This window comes from Pagrus pagrus (genome assembly GCF_965226575.1).
Source record: "Pagrus pagrus genome assembly, chromosome: 5".
In the NCBI taxonomy this organism is placed as follows: Eukaryota; Metazoa; Chordata; class Actinopteri; order Spariformes; family Sparidae; genus Pagrus; species Pagrus pagrus.
The window spans coordinates 31,199,454-31,220,454 of record NC_140189.1 but is presented as its reverse complement, the minus strand read 5'-3'; the positions used below and the strand labels follow the sequence as shown (position 1 = coordinate 31,220,454).

The following is a 21,001-nucleotide window of genomic DNA, read 5'->3' as shown; positions in this document are numbered from 1 at the left end:
TGTAATCCTACTGACGAATGAACAGACCTAGGTGAAGACATAACTTCCTTTGTGGAGGTAAAATGTGATATGATCAGATGCATATAGTATCTCATGCAGCCAGTGTAGTTACATGATCCCACACTGATTTTGAGTCAATTGATCACATGACCTGGAAGCTATTCAGCTAAAATACTAATATTTGCATATAAAAATTAATAAAAAATATTTAGAGATGTAAAACGTAAAAACAAGAGGTGTATCTCATGCAGCCAGTGTAGTTACATGATCCCAACATGATTTTGAGTCAATTGATCACATGACCTGGAAGCTATTGAGCTAAAATGCCAATGCAAAATTAATAAAAAATAATAAAAAATATTTAGAGATGTAAAATATAAAAACAAGATGTGTACAAGTAGGCCCAGCTGGGAGGCAATTTAGGCCTGGCAGGGCGCTAGTCTTGAAATACACTAGCCTAATTTCATATATTTTGTTCTAAGACAGCAATGACATTTACCTTCACGGCTGCTCGTATTCTCTGCCAGTTTTCTCACCCACTGTAATTCTACCCTCCTGCTCTCATCCACTTATATGATATCCAGTTTGCTGTGTACCATGTGCCTGAATCCACGTGCATGCAGCATGAAGGCTTTTGCGACTGAAATTACAAGAACGAGAATTTCAAGGCCAAAACCCGCAATGTGACTGCTGCAGGGAGTCATCAAACCACTCTAACCCTATCCCCGAGCATGAAGTCCACTTTACAACAACAGTCCTGTTTTTTTTTTTACAAACGTCCATCTACACACATACACCCCATTTAAGAGTATGTGCGTGTGCAGGAAGCAGCAGCAGCAGCAGAGACCTGCGTGATGAGATAATATGTGCTGTCTCCTCTTCCAGGGGAGCTGATCCGGCCCTCTCATCACTATAGCAACGATGGCGCTTCGGTCCGGAAGCCACGTTTTATGTTTCATCACTAACAGCACGATGACCCATTATTTGAGTGGTTTCAGTGCAAAAGGGGTCTGTGCTGAGAAACTCCTCCGAGACCCAGAGATCATGAAAGTGCCCTTAAACAAAAACATCAAGAGAAACCTTCTAGTTCTCTGACCGCCCACACAAGGCCGCTAGTCTCTGTGTCTGTTTATCTCTGATCTCTTTTTCTCTCGCTTACTGTTTCGACTCCTTCCTTGTTTTTTTTTTTCTCTGTGTGCTCCTTCATTACTGTACATGCCACTGCTCTAAAGCATTTACACGTATAGTACACCCTCATCCTGGCACTTTATTTCTAATGTGAAATCTTTCCCGGAGGTTTGTTTAATGTAACTGCATTTCAGGCCGCCTGAGCACAGACGTGAAATTAAATTTACGAAATATAAATTTGACTACAACAAGCTCCTGGCTATCGCTGTTGTACTCCCATCTCTGCCTCGACACAACCTCTCCTCCCCTTTCCTTCCTCTTCAAACTGCGATTTCCACAGTAAATGTTCCCTCTCAGCAGAGTCAGCCATGGGTGGCGGTCGGGGGGACAGAGGCAGCCGCTGTGAGGCATGCTGGGTAATATGGGTAATATTTTCTGATGAACAGACAGGCCCAGGCCTCCTGGAACTTGGCCTTTTACTCACCCTGCCAACTGCCCCCCATCTGCATCTCAATTTCCCTCCTAATCTTCATCAGATATCTCTCCAAAATCCATCAATTCGTATTAACCATGATGAATTCTTCATTTAATTTTCTGTATTGTGACAGATATACCTTTATCACATTTGTTCTGCATAGACTGAGCCTCTTAAACCTTGTGAAACCACAATTTCCATCGTTAATTTTGATCCAATTCATTCTGCTCTGACTCTTTATAGCACATTAACCTCAGTCAGTCAGTGAAACCAATCGCTCGCTGATCGCTGCAGTAGATCAGATCACAGAGTATGTGAATGTGCGTGTTTGTGTGTGCCGAGCGAACGCAGCAGAGAGAGCCATGGGAAACTCATCTCCTCTTGCGAACCTTTTTGTTCATTCAAAAATACTAAAAACTGAGCGAATTCCAGGGGAGAAAGAAACAGTAAATTAATCCACATAACCTTTTCAGTCTCAGTAGAAGCTGCCTTGTGGCCTCCATCCAGTAACATTTCTAATAAGAGTCCCAACCATCCAATCAATGCCATTATAGCTTCTAATAGAAACATCTATTTCTATAAAGGGAGCCCTTCATAAATGCTTTTGTTGTCCTGGAGTGCTGTAAGTTAATAGAACTGCCATCTTGCAGTGAATACAAATGAAGACGTTCACTGACTACTCATTATTATTTACTAAAAGGCGACTAGTGATTACAGTCTTACAGCTGCAGCACCAGGATCTGCGAGCATGAAAAACACTTAATCCCTTTAAGCCGACTCTGGCCACTAACCTCCAAATGCAGTAGGGCAAGTGATCATTGGATTGGAGTCAATACGTCCTGTACTTTTGTATAAAAGGGACTGTGCTGTGCCCTCGAAGTTAACAGATATTCTGAACGGCACTACGCAGAATAAAAGAACATCTATAACCTTCAGGAAGCCACATTAAAAAAACCTTTCAAGGCCTTTTTAATGCTTTGTGGAATTTAATTTAAGGCCAAGTTAAGAGACGAAATTAACAAGGCTGGAAAACCGGCCTATTACTGATACTGCATAACTAATTACAGTGGCGATACCTTTGAATGAGCTGCATAAGAAAACAAAAGACACCAAAGGAAACAAATGTTATGAGGCATGAAATCAAATTGGGTTGAGGCTTAATGCTGGCAGCAAGCATATTGTTTAACAAGCCCCTTTACTCTTCATGAAAATGTAACTCCGGGGTAAATAATCACTAATTAGCCGACAGTTTAATATTTCTGTTCAGCCACTGGCAGTTGGTTTCAGATGAACATACCGTTGCTAGCAGCAACCCCTGCTGGCAACGTTCCAGTTCAGGCATTTACAGTTTAAACTCCCAGTTCAGACGAGATTAACATGGCGGGAATTAAATATTTACAATGCTCCTCGATCATTTAAATAATTGTTCTGGACGAAATGTGACGGTTAAAGGTGTGCTCTAGCTAATACAGAATACCAGCAGCTACCATTACAAAGTCCTTCTCTCCTGATGGCTTTAATGTTGTTTCCATTAGTCAACTGGTTTTCACATACGCCTATAGGCCAAGTTTCCATCTGCCAGATTGCCATGAAAAAACATGTTTGACCTCCATTTTCACACACGAGTCAAATGTTACACTGAGCTGATTAATAAGTAAATAAAGTAGAAGGACAGGCAGCTCATCCTGTCGAGGAAAAAAACAAACTACAAGAACATGGCTCCAGACGGGATTTAAATTGCAGGAGAAAGAGCGAAGTTTGTACAGACAGTCATGGATTGACAGTCTGGAAACAATGAAGTCAGTGGACTGCAGCTGTGGCTTGGCCTTTTTAGTGTTGAAACGAAAAATACTCAACTTTTTTTGACAACTTCACTTACATAGTAATATTTGCGGATTTGTGCATTTCTTTTAATATAGTTTCTGATTCTCAGGACTAAATCGTTGGCAGGTTTTCCAGAGGATTACGCGATGTAATCGTTACAAAAAAGTTAAACTGCCTCGATCATCCTCTATAGGACAATGTTAGAATGATGATTCATAAAGTCTCTTGAAAACTCTTGAAAAAGTGAAGTTTTATCCCTGAGATAAAGTTCCTTAGACATAGCTGCCATAGTGAATAAATCCTGCCAGATTTAGAGATGAGAGTGTCTGTGTGTCTGTGATAATAAGAAGTAGCTTGTAAGGTTGTAAGGTCAGAGAGAGAGAGAGGGAGCGGGGGAGGAAGACAGAGAGGAACACCAAAACAGAAAGGCAGACGTAATCATTTTTGACAGAGAGGGGAGAGATAGAGGAGAACCATTTCTCTGGCTATTCTACGGTATTCTGCTGTCATCACAGTGTGGGTGTGTGACTCAGTGATATAACCACCTCCATTCAATATCCCAATAATAACACCGCTCCAACCTATACAACCTCTATTCGCCGAACCCGACCATAAAGATATCTATCATATATCGATCAATAGACTTCTCATCCTTATGGTCAACACAACTCAAATTGAATACAAAGTTTACCTGCCTGGAATTCGATAACTTTAAGCTGCGCCGAACAAAATAGTAACTCTACTGTGGCCACAGGGACTCTGACTTTAAAGTAAAAGATGTTTATACGTGTTTTTTAAACAAAAACACAAAAAAAAGGAAAGAAAAGAACGTTTATGATTTCACGTATCTAACTTGGCGATTTGTGAGGCTGCACAATATGGTTAAAAAAAATCATATTGCAATTATTTTGGACAGATATTGATTGACTGAAAACTATCAAAATCATGATGATGTGACATTTGTTGGGGTCTGCACCAAACAAACATGTTTTCTTTGAGCTGAAGATCAAAATACGTAGGCCAGAGTGTCTCTGCAGCACAACAGTACTTCTTTATAAAGCTGTTTTGTCACACATTTTACCTTTATATAGTATATATATATATGTGATATATATATATATATGTGTGTGTGTGTATATATACATATATATATATATACACATACATATATATATACATATATATATCAAATATATATATGTATATATATATATATACACATATACAATGAAGGAACTGTCTGCTATAAATCACTAAAGTCCTGTGTAACGGTCTCATATAATGACAGCTGACTGAGCACTTTGCCTTCGTGGCACAGTTGGTAAAATTGCATTTCTGCCATTTTTTTCATTGACAGGTTGAAACACAAGTACAGCTTCTCTTTAACATCATTACGTCACCCTTGCAGAAGCTGTTCATTAATTCCCAGCACTTCTGTAGGCAGCTCGTAAAAAACAACAGCCATAATTCAAGTAGGATCTGAACTGCTGTAGCCAATGCAGAGCCGGCTGCAGGGTGACACCAAGAAAGTGTTTCCCAACCATCAGTATTTCATGTTTTATTAGGCCATAACTAATCAAAACTCTGGTTTTTCAACAGCTGTAACATCTGGTCACCCTAAGTAGAGTAAGCAGGAGTATTGGCATGAAATCAGGCGATTTAGTGAGTGTCTACATGGTTAACTTGAGATTCACACATTGCTTTATAATTCTGATGAAAAGATTGCATACACTTGCAGTATTTCTGTCTTTGTGCTTACGCTGATCTTTTTGTTTATGTCATGAATCTTCAAATAGTTTTGCGTGAGCTGAGCTGATTGTTCAGTTGCAGTAATGGGGCTGATGACAGCTTAAACTCTTTTGAAAGGAGAACGTCTTAATATAACTCCTCTTCTGAACCAATAAGTGACAAGTATGCTGTGTCTGATGTTTGTTTTGACCTTTGCTTGTTATGCGACTGACAAATCGATAAAGATGATTGCAGTGTTGAGACGTATCATTTTTGTAAGCTTCATCAAATTCGGATGACATGTGTGATGGACAAATAAACTAATTCAGACTGACGCCAAGCCTGCCTCACGCCTCCGAAAAGAAAAGAAAACACTTTACTTCTAAAAATAAAGTGGCCCTGTTACAGAATGACAAAAGACTCTTGGAAAGTGACAGATAACATCAAATTAAATCAAATTAAGGCACTTTTCCGGGCTGAAATGTGACACTATTGCAAAAGGACATCTTCATTCACTCCGTCATATTATCTGTCCACACCATTAATACTTTATTAATAATCATCCTCAATAGAGCACTTATCTAAAGGCAGGGCTGACAAAGTGCTTGACAGTCTGTTAGTGCAGCTGTCCGGACAATGCCGATATAATAATCGAGGATGAAATGCAGGAAAGTTAAAGGAAATCTGTCATTTTTGCATATTAAGCTTGTTTTCTTACCAGCAGTTAGAAGACAAAATCAATATCAATGTCATGTGTCAGTTTAGTACAGGGATAGGTCCCATATGTGATCAGCCTTGCCTAAAAACAGGCTGGTAACAACTCCAAAGCTGTCATACGTACACGTACAGTACATTGTGTATTTTGCATGTAAAGCATAGAAAAAGACACACTGTGACATAATGACCAGTTTGCAATATGCAACTTCTCAAAAGTCTTGCCAGTATTGGTGGGATTAAAGGCCCTGCACAGCCATGGTACACCCACACTGGTGTTAATTATCGTGCCTGTTCAGACGTTTTCTCTGGACTGTGTGGGCGCACTCAGACTGTGCTTGATTGACATCTCCCTCATTCTCATGTGGGCTTCGTTTCACCTGCCATTGCGAGTAAAAAATTACAGCTATATTAATTATTATTGGAACAAAGAGCCAGGGGACATTATTCAAAGATAACATAACCACCTTAGATTGGAACAGAGGTCGAATAACAACTGTTCAAGTGTGCAGAGACATTCAACTCTTTTAACTAACTCCCAACTACAACCCAACTGACACTGGATTTTTAGGCCGCTATTGATAGTGGAGAATTAAAAAATCAGAAGAAATATGGGCCGATGACATTTTTTCTTTTTGTGTAAACGCAATCACATAAACAAACCATCTTTATGGAAATCCCTTAGATATTTTTTAAAGAAGAATTGTGACCAAGACATACATTTTGGGATCAAGCGTGTGCTATTTGGTGGTCAGACTAAATAATGGTGACAGCATAAAGTACCCCTAGACTACTTTGGTAAATCTGTGATACCACCAATACCAAATATCTAAAGTCTATCCCGAATACGTTGTTAGGACTCCAAAACTTCAGTTACGATTACGCGTATCTTGCTGTAATTATGTACTTTGCTGTAAGTCTAATTGGAGACGAGGATAGGAGAGAACACATTAGCAGAGAACGACCATGTAGGTCGACTGTGAAAGCAGCTTATTGCGACCAACAATAAAGTTTATTGTTAGGCAGTGACCTCTTGTGGTGGTAGTAATTATTACAGCAGCAAAGGAGGAAATTGAGCGAAGTAGTAGAAAGAGCGACAAGTCAGGGAGGTCAAGGATGGACCGTGGGGACAAACATCACAGGACTTTCGACCAGGAAACTACTGTTGGTGTCCAACGCCGAGTCATTTCAACGTACTAATGTAGTTAAGTGATGTCAGGTACATTGTTAGTAACGTAGGCTAATGATGTTCTGGTACGGCTGTTGCTGGTACATTGCAATGGTCATGTTGTTTTGGGAACAGCGATATATGTCATGTTGGGAGTCACTGGCAATCATCCCATTCAGTCGTTTAGGCATGAGGACATGTTCTTGTGCATGAAGAGCAGGAATGCTCCCACACTTTGTATGTTAATTAGACTGGTTTTCATTTGTGCAGATTTACCGTTCTTTACCAGTGATTTGCCTCTATATTGGTGCACCCGATGGAGCGTATTAGATGTTTTCATGGGTCTGCTTAGTTTCTAGAAACAGAAACAGGAACTCTATTTTTGATTTAATGATGACTAATTTACTAGCTAACAGGATGATACATGTCAACAAGACAGTTTTGGAGCTTTATCGTTTCTCTTTTTACTTTTAAACTTTCTAGTATGTGCTAAGAAAAGCTTTTTCTCTCTGCACTTAACCTCCGAAAATGAGACTGATATTAATCTTCTCACCTAAATTCAAGTATGACAGCAAACAAGCCTATTTTTCCCAAATGTTTGGGCATTCATTTAAAAAATATGAACAAGCTGCACATTAATCTTACACACACTGTGTTCAGGTGGAAAATGACCTGGTGACTTTTTTCTAGTTTAGAGTCGAAACAGAGCAGGATTCTTTTAGTCACGACTGAGACTCGTAATTAATGCACCTGGATCAGTTCAAAGACAATAAAACACAACGCAGAACCGAGAGCGTGTGCCTGCATCTTTTATAGCTTGCCTTAAGTTATGCTCTTTGCCTTGCCTGTGTGTGTGTGTGTGTGTGTGTGTGTGTGTGTGTGTGTGTGTGTGTGTGTGGGAGGCTCAAGGGGGATGGCATGCATTTGCGTCTGCTACGTGCAGAGTGGTTGAGTAGGTTCAGAGCTAACAGACTGGAAGCTTGACCATGCATCTCTCTGCTAAGTCTAGTGAACATATGGATTATGGATGGAGTGCCGTGAAGGTCAGGTTTACTGCTGGAAGGCCTCCTTTCAGCTGTCTGTTCAAGAGCAGAGTGTGGACGCACAGTCATAACTCAGACAGCACTTAGCAGCCAACTTTGATTGACCTGAGATTTCCTCTTCATAAATGGTTAAACGGAGAGACAGATAGAGATGGTTGGAGTTGAGGAAAAAGGAAATGAGCTGGTAGGAGTACTTCAAACTGAATTATTCCATTCTGGCTGATGAAGTGTCGGCTTGTCTGTCTGCAGATGGATAATACTGAGCTCCGCTGAGACAAAAGTACCTCACTGATTTCCTTATGAGCGTGGAGATTATACAATACAGTTCTATTGAGAAGGTAGAAAATAACCAATGTTCTCACCAAATGACTAATAATGTTTAAGCGAAAGGTGTTTAAAGAAGACGTGATCAAAACTATAGATTTAAAGGATCAAAAGAGAGCTATTTCAGGTTTTATTTCATTATTTCATTGACTCGATGTGTACTGCAGCAGAACCCAGTACATCACGTGCACTGTTTGAGTTTTCCAGTGTGACGGGCTAAAAAGTGCTCAGCTCTCTAAAACACCAAACGAGCAGCGTGTGCTCTAATGTGGCTGTGGGTTATAGTGGCTGACTCAGCTGTAATGAGACATTAATGAAGATGTTGGGTAATTTGGGCTGGCGAGGGAGAAAGAGAAAGAGGGAGGGGGATTAGAGAAAGAGAGAGGAGGAAGGAAGAGGCAAAAGGTAGGGAAGCACCAGCTGCTTTTCCAGATGATCCATGCGGGGACACACAGCTGTCCTCTTCGCCCGACTATCCTCCCTCTCCATCTCTTTCTCCGCCCTTCTCTCCTCTCAACGCCACCCTTCAGGAAGTGCTTCAGCAAAACGGCTTTAATGGAGATATACTACCGCAACTAAGGCTTGATCCTTTTGTATGCCACACAGATCAAATCCCCTCCACACAGCTCCAACTCAATGCGTGGGTAAGAGCGTTTTCCCTCCTATCTCCATCATGCTGGACAGCTCCCCACTCTGTCGGTAATGTTTATGATACTCTTGAAAGGAGAGCTGGCAGAGGCCGTTCTGAGTGCGAGAGCAGTAAACACCACAAATGAAATTCAATATGGGGGACTGGTACAGAAGGGCAGCGACGTGCACATACACTTATCTTAAATATGGACTCAGAGACATTCATATGCATGTACAGTATGTGAGGACGAATATGAAAAGCATGCGTTAAGTGCCATTAATAGTAGGGCTGGTGCGAATAGTGGATAAAGATAAAGATAAAGATTAAGCTACACTAGTATTATTAGTATTTTACTGCACGGGATTGTTTACTACTTGTGTGATCCAAACATTTTCAATAACTCCAGTCCACAAGCCAAAAAGAAAGATGTAATTGTTTTCCAAATTCACAATATGTTTTAATCCAACAAAATATTCAGCTAAATCCATATTCATGGCATGAAGTCTTTCAAAAAGAACATTGCCAATATCTATTTCGGCTCTAGCACTGTCATAGTTAGCATCATAGTTTAAACTAGCAATAGACAGCTTTTTGCTACTTAATCATTCTGAAGTTAATACTGATCGTACAGTACAATGGCTATAGAAAAATGACACCATCCATGTACGGACTGGCCCTATAAACCTTGCGTTCACTGTGCTATTTGGGCAAGAAGGAAGTGCAACTGCCATTACATAACCAAAACAAGAAGAGGCATTGTTTTCCCTGGTCGCTATCCCCAGGTAACAGTGGAACAACTGGAACAACTGCAGAAGAAAAAGTTGCTATTTTCGCTTTGAGTCATTACAAATAAAAGATCATATTATGTATCTGTATTCGCTCAACACTCGGCCTTCCATTGAATCCGCTGAATTGCTTTTTTTGTTGGAGGACAGTTTTGAATGATTTTGTGTTTTTCAAGGTGATTACAGTATAAAATATATATGAGCTTCATTCCAAAACCTCAATAGAAGCTGTGAATGTAAAAAGAGAAAAACAGCATTTCCCCTATTAAATACAGGAAAAACATCTCACCAAGGGGAGAATAAAGATGGAGATGGAGAGTGAAACAGTGGAGCCTTTCCTGATGTTATACATGGAAAGTTGAATTGGAAAATACTGAATGTGGTGTTTTCACTCAACACTGAGGTGCTCTGAGGTTGTAATGACACTGGGAAATAATAAACAAATGGGCACATGCATCAAAGCTTCATTAATCTTAAAGCTCTTGGTTCCAAAATATTTGTCAAGTGATCTGAAAGTAATGTTAATTAAGTGTTATTATAAGTGTGTGTGTTCTGTTAAGGACATATCAATGACACAGCTCTGTGATTGGGTGCATTGAGTTGTGAAAAGAAACAAACATACGGCGTCAACGAGGGAAGACAGTTTTCATGTTGAATCCACAAGCTCCAACCTCCCTGAACATAGTAATCTCATGACATTAACTGCAAATTCATTCATAACTATAGTATAGTGTATATTGCCAGCTAGAAAAGTCTGCACATTAAAATATATTTTACCCAGAACAGTGACTTTAAGAACTGTATTTTAATGGCATGTAAATGTTCTATCTAATGTGACATAAGTTCAATTTAAGTGTCACATTTAATGGAAGGTTTTTCTATCATATTGAGTCAACGTGAAAATATGAATTAACATAGTTTGAGTAAATTAAATTAATGCAGACTTAATGAACATAATGTGTTTTTTAAGTGTTTATTATTCAAGTGCTATAGATGAAAGTGATGCATTTCAAATGGGTCATTCTGTCTCCTATAATGAATCACACTAAAAAAATGCATTAAACGTGACCCTTCACTTTGAACTTCTGTAATAGAATTAGATGGAAATTTTACACGATTAAAATACTTAAAGTCACTGTTTTAGTCAGTCAGTGCAAAACAGGTTTGAGCTTTGTTATTTGGCATGTAGCTAATCGTCTTTACAAAGCCAAATTTAGAGCCTTGTGTCTGCGACCCAAACAAGAAGTTGCCTATTGATGACTTATATGACCGAGCCACTGTTCTGTGTATTTCCCTGTGCGGGTCTGCGGGTGTTGCGTACTGTTTATGAGTGTTTCTAGGAGTGCTTTTCCTCAGACAGAATAGAGTCATAACTCTATCTTCCTGAGTCAGCTCGATGCATCCTTGGATAAATCCCAATTGCCAACAAAACCAACATGAAACCTGGGCAGGGATATATATACTTTAATGCAACAGCATAGTAGCAACTATACTACAATATTCAATGCAAATCCACATTCACAGATAAGAAGCACAGAGATATTTTGCAGTGATACTACTGGCAGTCTTATTTCGTCAGAGCAATTTACGTATTATTTTAAACACGGCACAGGTCTGAAGCAAAGGCCCTTAGATTAATGTAAAGGCTGCAGCAGCACAGGCAGAGAGAGATTAAACGCACACCTCGTAATGTTGCCACCTTCTAAGATCACTTTAATGCATGTATTAACTCAATCTCTTATCTGTTATGCACAAAGAAAAGAAAATCAATTGAATAACCTGCGGTAAAAGAAATATTAAGCGGTTGAGGAGATTGTTTTCATATCAGATGAGTCTATAAAAACTACTCTTGCTGTACGACGGGGGCAAGAGGTTAAAAAACTCTTGTACAACCACTGAAAAAAACAATAGTATCTCGTCAGAGGATATTTTCACTTTGCATTCACGGCAACTTATGTTTGAACAATTGAACGGCAGATCAGGTAACACTCAACCTCAGGAAGGACGATGTGAGATGACAGCAGTTAAGTCCCAACTTACGCCCCATTTTGCGCATTCACACGTAGGGGTGGGGTGTCCCGGTTCTTGCTGGGAAAGGTAGGATGAAGTGTTACAGCTGCAGGGTCCTCAAAACTGAGGTTTTTCAAAGGCACATCTCGAATCAAGGGTTATGAGATTCTCTGTCATTTCAATGTATTTGGTCCTTTTCTTTATAATAGATATGAAACATTGCTAGCCTTCTGATGTCTCTGAAGCTATCCCCTCCCTTTGTTGGCATATGACGCCCACATTTTTATATAAAGTCCAGCAGCAAAAATTGCTCCACTTGGGAATGTTAGCCTGTAAAACATTGCGAGCAGCTAGCTAATGACGCAGTGTTGTTTTTTATTGGATGACTTGATCGATAGGGTGAAGTTGTGAAGTGGTTGCGAGCGTTCGTGCTTTTCTATCTCCTTGGAATAAATGGCAAGCGACTCTGTGATAATATCGGGATTGCCATAGAAACGCAAGAGAAATCACCACAGCTGAGGACGGCATATTGAAAATGTCTGGTTGCGTCTGTTTTCATAAACGCCACAACGAGCGATGACATATGAGGGTCTTGAAGGTTGTTCAATTTCATAGGAGACTTGAGCCACTATCCCTGGTATTTATCTTGTCTCCTAGCTGTCCTAACGCTCTCTTTCAATCAATGTGCTGTAATATATTGTTTTTGTTTTTGTTTTGCTTTTTAGGGTGCCTATTGTCATCTGGCCGGGGACTGCAGCAGGATATTAGCCATGTTGGCTAAAGCTGCCCTTTTTACTGTTATTGATACAGTTGATTAAGTGGGATTGTCTTCGACATAAACTAATAACAATAATAATAATAATAAACTCTTCTGAGGGGCGAGAGGACCTGAAAAACGAGGGGTAGAGGTAAAAATTATGAAATGGGATTGAGTTACATTATATCATACAGTGCAATATTTATGCACTGTAGGCATTGCTTTAACAGATTAATAATGAATAATGCATAAAGATGAATAACAGTAATATAACTCAGTGTGGGTGTTTTGAAACCTTCCTAACACCTGATATCATCTAAAATCAACATGGTTGCAGACAGCGAGGCAAACAGCGGATGTGACTCTGCCTGGACTCAGATGTTAGAAATGACCTCTTCCCTTGTTTGACCTTAAGAACTGCTCGTCTACTGTGACTGGTACTCTAGTTCTGTGGGAATTACTAACTCCTTGTACTCGAAGTACTTGATCATGTTAATGTAGTGTAATAATGAGACCTTTTGCTTCTTAGCGTTTTAGTGTATTCACAGTCTCCTTTTATTCTGATTTAATAACTTTCCTTTCAAAAGACAAGGTTCTGAATAAAAGCAACATTCTTTGGGACACTTTGCAAATAAACTAGTTTAAAGGGTATTTCTAAAAGCAATTTGAGGGACCAATTTCTTGCGCAGTTATTTTTCTCACACTAAATACGACTGGCAGACGGTACCAGTTGCTCTAAATTAAATGCTGCAAAAATATCTCATTAGAGAGAATTCATTCCTTTTTTCCTGGTGCAGTGTACCAATGCACACCCAGTTCAGCTGTGATGTATAACCTGGTGTTAGTATTAATCTGCCTGCAAAACACAGACCATTCTGGAGATTTAATAACTTCATATTTAATCACTACAATTAAAAAAGCTCTTTTTTTAATAGCACTCACAAGGTTACAGTATGTTAATAAACAGGGGAACTGTCATTTGATTTCAATAAGCTGTTTATGCATCACTGTCTACGAAGAACTTACACAACCATCCTGTGTCTTCAAGTTTATGTTTTTTGGATAAATAACTTATTTTATTGTTGACTGTATTTGTATTACTGCTTTGTAACTGTGGAATTTGTGTTTTCAGGGCATCGCTGTACCCGTTGAATCACACTGTTCAACAAAAGAAGTCTGCTCATGTCTCAGTTGGGGTTGTGAACCATAGTTTAAGGAAGCAAGCCTTAGAGGGATTATAGGGATGTTGATGTGTTTACATATCTTGACTTTAAGCGAGCTAGTTTATTCAGAGGGGATCAGCGTGCAGAAACATTATCCTCTCCTTAACCCTGTTGTTGTAAACTTGGCACATTTGATATGCCAACACACACATACTGCTACATGCTGGCATACTTTCAGCTGCTGACCCAAAGCGACCTGAAAGCAGGCACTAGTGCTACATCATAACTACAGTTATATGAATAAAGGCTGAGCCTGTGGAACACTCTGACATTTTGGGGCGGATGATTTCCTTGCCGTAAGTTAGATGAGAAGATCGATACCAGCGTCTGTCTGGTTTTATGAAGCTCCAGCCAGCAGCTGGTTAGTTTAGTTAAGCATTAGCAGTGGAAACAGGTGGACAGTTTGGTTTTACAACCACCATTAGAGACTCCATAAAGCCACTGTGATTGTCCAAGAAACAGTCCTGCACCGAGCTTTAGAGGTGCGAGTAGATGGATTCTGTTGCCTTTGGACGGAGCCAGGCGAGTTAGCCTTATGTTACACAAAACCCCCCCACCAAAGGTGCCACCTGGAAAAGCACAATGTACTTGGCTAGGAAGGGGTATCATCAGGATTTTATGGATACTACTACTCTTACTGGTACTCTTACTCTTACTACTACTCACCTGGTGTCAGTACCCGTCCCTATACTCTGCAGTTCTGACATAACAGCAGCATCTTCACAAACCTCTTCAGGAGCTGCAGTTGTTGTTTTCAAATGAAGAGTCCCTCTTCTCGCTGGTCATCACATCACACGCCTGCAGCTAGGATCATTTGATGCTGATTGGTTGAGCCACTGTGTGTTTGGCCACAAGCACATATCTTGAACCTGGATAATCCAGCTGCCATGCAAGGTGAGCTGGCTGTAGCTGTATTTCATGTACAAACATGAGTGAGGTGTCAGTCCTCTCATCCAATTCTTGGCAAGAACATTTCAAAAAATCCATAAATCTTTTATCTGCATATAAACTTGCATATACTGTATGTGCTCAGACAGCCAGGATGAACCTAGTCAACCCCATGGGGGCTGGATGAGGATTACTAACTCTTCTGTGACTTGTGAAACAGCAAGGAAACTCCTTAAAGGGGTTACAAGATATACTGTAAACACCCTGAGCACCAGCTGGACTTTGTACAGTCAGACAAGGATGACTTACCACCCCCACGGGCCCCACACAGGTATAAAAACACAACACAAGTCACTGTCCTCTGGGCACATTTGGCATTTTAAAACCTTTGCTTAAACAGGAAAATGATCTAACAGCAAATCCTTAATTATAACTGCCTGGGGGAGGAGATGCAGAGGCTCCAGACATTCAAACGTTGACGCATCGGGAGCTGCCCAGTGCGATGAGTACAACTGCTTCACTGCTGGTGCGAACTGATTTGCTCAAGGGCACTTCGAGGGCAGCAGAGGGGGAGGAAACACTGTTACTCATCTGTCCTCCCACACACATTTTTTTTCAGCCAGTCTGTGAATTCAAGTCAACAACCAAAAAATGTTCTGTAAGTTTAAGGCGGCTCCTTCTCCCACCTCTAAACATGTAGGCAGCTGTACCTTACTTATCTTCAAACTACCCCAAGTGTCAACACAAATCCGGTAAATTCAGGATCTATATGAGCTCTGGGATAGAAATTCCCACACCAATATACGCTGTGCAATACAATGTACTTTTGTGTGGCAACGTGTGACCTGTTTGGCAGCATGTGCTGTAGCACGTTTTTAGTGGGTACCTGGCACGAGCTGCTGTCCAGCCATGCTTATCGGAGGCATCCCCAGGTTGCTCATGGCTGTTGCCCAGGCGCTGGGGTCTGACATGGGCATTGTCATGGAGTTAGAGGCCATGGTCATGTTATGGTTCCCATCTGGAGAGAGACACACACAAAAGGAATGAGAAAGTGAGATTTAAAATTCCCTTTTTTGGGATCGTTATTCAAGTGCTGCAAAAAGATGTGCATTTATTTGGACGGGTTAAAGGAAAGTCCAAGGTCAAAAACAGAATTACATTTCAGAGGCGTCAGATCTTCGGCTTCCTTTTATGACAAAATCTCTGAACCTTATTGACATGAGTGCTTTGTGATCTCAAACCTCATTTTAATTCTGCCTCATGCCACAGGAGAGAGAGGTGGAGAGGCCGGTGTGACCCTGCGTTCAGTTCGACTCTGTCTGGACTTTTACAACACTCTTCATCAAGTTGTCCGTTCAACTTCCGCTCCGAGGTTCAACGGCCCGGCCTCTCGGCACTTCCTGTCTCTGTGACCTGTCAACTCGGCGCGAAAGGTTGCAGCTGCCTCGACTTAAAATGCTGACACACACATGCACACAGACATTGCATCACACTGAGTCTTTGTGGTCTGACCAACATCTGGCCTCAGAACACTGAGAACCTGAGAAACAAAAGTCAAATTTTGGATGTAGGGGTTAAACTCTTCATTAAAATTTAAGAAAACACTCAAATTCAAGAAAACTCAAGACGTCTGAAGGACTTTTTGTGGTTCAAAATTAAACTTTTTATGACGGCGAAATTTTACCTCATGCATCAAAATAATAATTTAACAGTAAGGTAGTAGAAGCAGCCAGGCCAACATTAAATGTTTCTTTACAAGCCTGCTATTCTGACGCAATGTGGCAAAACAGAAGTGTCTGTACCACCTGACAACAGAGCAGCTTCTTTCCTCAGGCTGCGAGACTCCATGATTCATCCTTGGCACTCCATCTTAAAAAAAATATCTTAAATTATATGCTTATTATTGCATGAAGGATCGAACCTGAAAACTATATAGAAATGATAGTCTTGTTTACTCCGATACTTAACTCTAAGATGAAGTACGCTGATTGATAAATATGTGTTATTTCTCACACTCAAGAATTATTTTTTTTCCTCCTAAGGAGGCCCCTTTGCAGCCTTCTGTGGTGTTTTTATTGAAAAGTTATAAATACGAGCCCTGACCAAAGTTCAGCTGACGCAGAGGACATACAGGCATGTAGCAGTGTACTTACATATAACATAACCTAAGAGCAAAGTACAAATCTATAAATTCCCAGGCATAGAAACACTGACAATTCTCCAACCTACCACAACAAACACACACATCAGCTGCCACACAAAACCTGAGGCTCATGGTTCTCTGCCAAGTCCTGAGTCTTGCATGGAAAAGCAAACATATTTAGATCCCCACAGATAAAAAGGCCTGCAGTAAAGTCAACAGGGACGCATCATACATCCAGCAGCGGTTCGTTCTCCTCATCTGGAGTTCATTTCACAGCTCTAAGTGCTCTTACAACACTTGAAGACCTGTAAATTACTGAGCGGCAGCAGCTGCTGGCTGAGCCACAAGCCTGTGCTCCTCTTCTCTGACACTAAGTTTAACCGTGGTAATACAAACTAAAAGTGAACAGCAGTGGGATTTTACACCTCAAAAGTTCCCCTCAAAGCCTGGTTTACATCTACTCATGCAGTCCCTGGCCTGTTTGTGGACTGGCTTAAGCAATTACACTGACAGAACAACACCAACACGCTTCTTGTGCTACTTTTCTTAAAATACTTTGGAGAGATGTTTCCATTAAAAGTGACTATAAATATGACATTAGTGTAATTATGGCATTTCAAACAAAAAACAATTATTGCAGCCTGGCCTCAGCTTGACTATTTATATTTAATTCGAATGATTAAGGCTCTGCTAGCTTTGCATTTTTAAAATAGGCTTTGACAAACCATAGTGCTTGTCATATAGCAACAGTGTTACATCTCCTTTCATCCTGCTAATTAATATTCCTCTTAAAATTCCACTAACACGACGACAGCGTCGCTGCTCAGACCCACTTATTAAAAGTTGTCTGCATGTTGCCATGGCGAGGACAGATAACACATTCATTGTTGTCGTGTTGCTGCGTTAATGTTCCCAACAAGAGCCTCACAGCCCTGTTAACTGCTTACAACCCCCATTAGCTGTCCTGCTGACTGGGTGGCAGCACACTCAGAGGAGAGATAATACAGTGGGAGGAGAGGAATGGCGCAACATAAAGCTTTACTACACAGCCGTGATCATTTTAAAGCAGGTTTACAACACAATGAGTGATAAGAGGATATATGAAAGCTAATGCAGGGTTTAACAATAGACTGCCTACTGTCCAGCTGGCAGTAAGATGCTGATTTGGACGGGAAAACAGGTCAGAAATTGGCCTAGTTGGGCATGTGCCCAGAAATAGTTCCCTGACTACTATTTCTCACCCAGTGATGCCGTTATCCTTCCACTGCAATCAGCCCACTCTCCACTTTCTTGCGTCTTTTTAACAAATCAGTCCGTGTGCCAGCTCAGAGTTAGTCAGAGCATAGTGTGGTGCGTTTGTGGGGGCGGCTGCTTTGAATTACAAAGCAAGGAAAAGCATCAGTTGCCGATTAGTTGAAAATGATGAATCAGTCTTGACAACTTCTGTAGCGTTTGTCAGCAATAAGGTGCACAGAGCTGGCTGAAGTTTCTGCACCAACGTTTGCTACGTAGTGGAACACATGCTAATGATGGCAACAAATGTAGAAAGTAACACCTACAGTAGCTACACGAGTTATTGGAAAGTGACTAGTTGTCAACCATCTTCAGTCATGAATAATGTGTCAGCAAGATGACCATCCAATGCCATTTTTACCCCCGCAAAGAAGGTTGTGTTTTCACCCAACAGTTTAGAAGTTATGAGCCGTTTACTTATAGGCCACGTTCATATATCATTTTATCACGGACCTGATAGGTCATTCCTCTTACCCACATCTCATTTGATGGATGAACACTGACCCTTCCATAAAAAAGTTCATAATACTTCTCACACGCAAACTAAGTGGATCCATATGTTTTATTGTGTTTGGATTTGGTGAGAGCATTTTTCAGTCACAACTCAAGTCAATCAATTACTGTGGTTATGAGAGATCTTTTGTGATTGGTTAACTATTGATGAAGCACAGCAGTGTGTAAACAAAGCATGTAAAATTGCACACATTGCATCCAAAGCATGTGCAGCTCAATAAAACAGAGAAAACAAACAGGCAACTAAACTTTGCAATGCTGCAAAAAACTTTCAAATTACACCAGCACTTTCATCTCTTAAAGGGTTTATCTGAATCTTTTTGATGTTATTTGATTTGTCAGATATTTGCTTTTCATTTCATCATTCGCATATCCAGCTCACATCATCTTTCAGAAACAGAAATGTAGTGTGCAAAACCAGTTCTCCAAATGAGCCACCATGTCTCTGTGAAGCTGTGTGTCTCGTCAAGTTGAAAGTCCTCAGTTTAAAGCTGGTGATTTAAGGGAAGAGATCAATAAGAGGGTCAAGGTTACGGCAAAGTCTGATAGCCGCCGATAATGAGTCAAAACACATACATGAGAAAAATCTGGGACAACTCTTATCTGATTAGTCTCAGCTGGTTGCCACTGGTTGACTTTGGTTTGTCCAAAGGCCAATTCAACATGTGGCACCATGCTGTTCCACACAATTATTCCAGTGAGTCATGAATGGTTCTGTATTAAGCTGCGGTTCAGACACAGAACAAGTCATTATAGGAGATGAAATCATGTCATGTTAACGCAACTCAGCTGGAGTGACACAGTAGCTGATTGGATTTGGATAAAACTTTAAATGAATGAGGATCACGTTCAAACAATTATTTTGCCTTCTACACCCGATTGTTTGTCCTTGTGCTTATGTGCCATCATTTTGCATTAAACCAAATGTTTTGGAAGAAACACAAAGCGATCAACATACAGTCAAAGGAATGAGTCCTAAGACCTGGAAATAATTTAGTATTTTTGGACTTCATTTGTGAAGATTGTCTTGCTGAACAAAACATAAACTTGTGTTTGCCACAAAGCTTATTTTCTGCAGTAATCCAAAATAAAAGGGGATCAGGGTGATGCTAACTCAACGAAAGCACGTCATCCCTCCAGCACTCTTTATCTGCTTACCGCAACTAACTATTGGTGGCATTTTGTGGGGAAGTATTTGCTTCCAAGCCAAGACTTACAATTGCTACCACCCTCATGTCTGTACAGTGACTATGAAGCTAGACACAGTGGAGTCTTAGCATAAAAACAGGAAAAAAAAAACACCCCGCCTGGCTCCGTCCAAAGAAAAAAGTAAAACCCACCCACCAGCTCCCCTTAAGCTCACTAATTAACATGTTAAGATACAAAAAATAAAATAAACATCAACGATAAGAACAAACATCAAAAGAATATAAACATGACATAATAACCTCAGTGTATAAATTACTGGGGGCACCTTTGACTGATGATGTCTTCATGCTCTTTATGCTAAAAGCTACGCTAATCACCTGCCGGCTGTAGCTTCATTTTACTGGTTTAACTAATCAGCTAAAGGGGAATCCCACCGATTTTACACGGCAATGTCTGTTTGCAGGTGTTTGTAAATGTTAGGGCAAATGTGAAAAAAAACTTCTGTGGCTCCAGAGGGAGTGCTGTGAAATAAAGCCTCAAGTGATGTATCTTGAGTCAGCGTCTGCCGGGGCTGAATACTGAAAAAAAAAAATAAAATCTGGTCATTTCGATTTAGAAAGGTGTTAAAATGAACAGATCTTTGTAGTCTGCTCCTCATCTCTGCTTAAGGCTAGCAGCTGGAAGCTACATTGGCCACTACTAGCCTAACACACAAGAATCTCTGAGCCAACTGTCAGTAAAGTTGCATTGTGGGTAATGTATGCGCCAGGCTTTGACAGGGAAGAAGTGTGTGGAATAAAAATGACTGAATCTCTCGTTCTGCTGCAACAACTTTGTTACTTTTATTACTTTTTAAACATTATAGAAGCGCGATGCAAAGTCTGTGCAGTATTCTTAACAATGAGTTATTCTAAAATAAAATAAAAAAAACATTATGAATTAATGTTTGTAGAGTTACTTAAAATCGTAGAAAAGCAACCAGACCTCCTGAGGCCAGGTGCTCACTCAGTCTCACTCTCCACCTTGATGAAGATAATGTGAGTCTGAGCCCAGTTCACATTTTTCACCAAAGAGTTTCGGCAAATTGAAGGTTTTCATATTGTAAGCGTCTCTCCTTTCCTCTGCCGAGAAAGAATGACTTTTTCTTACTGTGACTCAACAGTTTGTCCCCAAAAGTGAACGTGAACACAGACGTACAGCACAAA

General features: G+C 40.4%; 1 protein-coding gene across 3 annotated transcripts in view; it reads right to left on the bottom strand.

Annotated features, from left to right (window-relative positions):
• The window catches only part of LOC311256874 (ecto-NOX disulfide-thiol exchanger 2-like), a 166,231-nt gene that overhangs the window by 61,470 nt on the left and 83,760 nt on the right, over positions 1 to 21,001 (bottom strand). For all 3 annotated transcript variants that reach the window (XM_084352268.1, XM_084352269.1, XM_084352270.1), the window contains one exon: positions 15,585 to 15,716. In XM_084352268.1, coding sequence (XP_084208394.1) covers positions 15,585 to 15,716 — 132 coding nt within the window. The remainder of the gene's footprint in view (positions 1 to 15,584; positions 15,717 to 21,001) is intronic.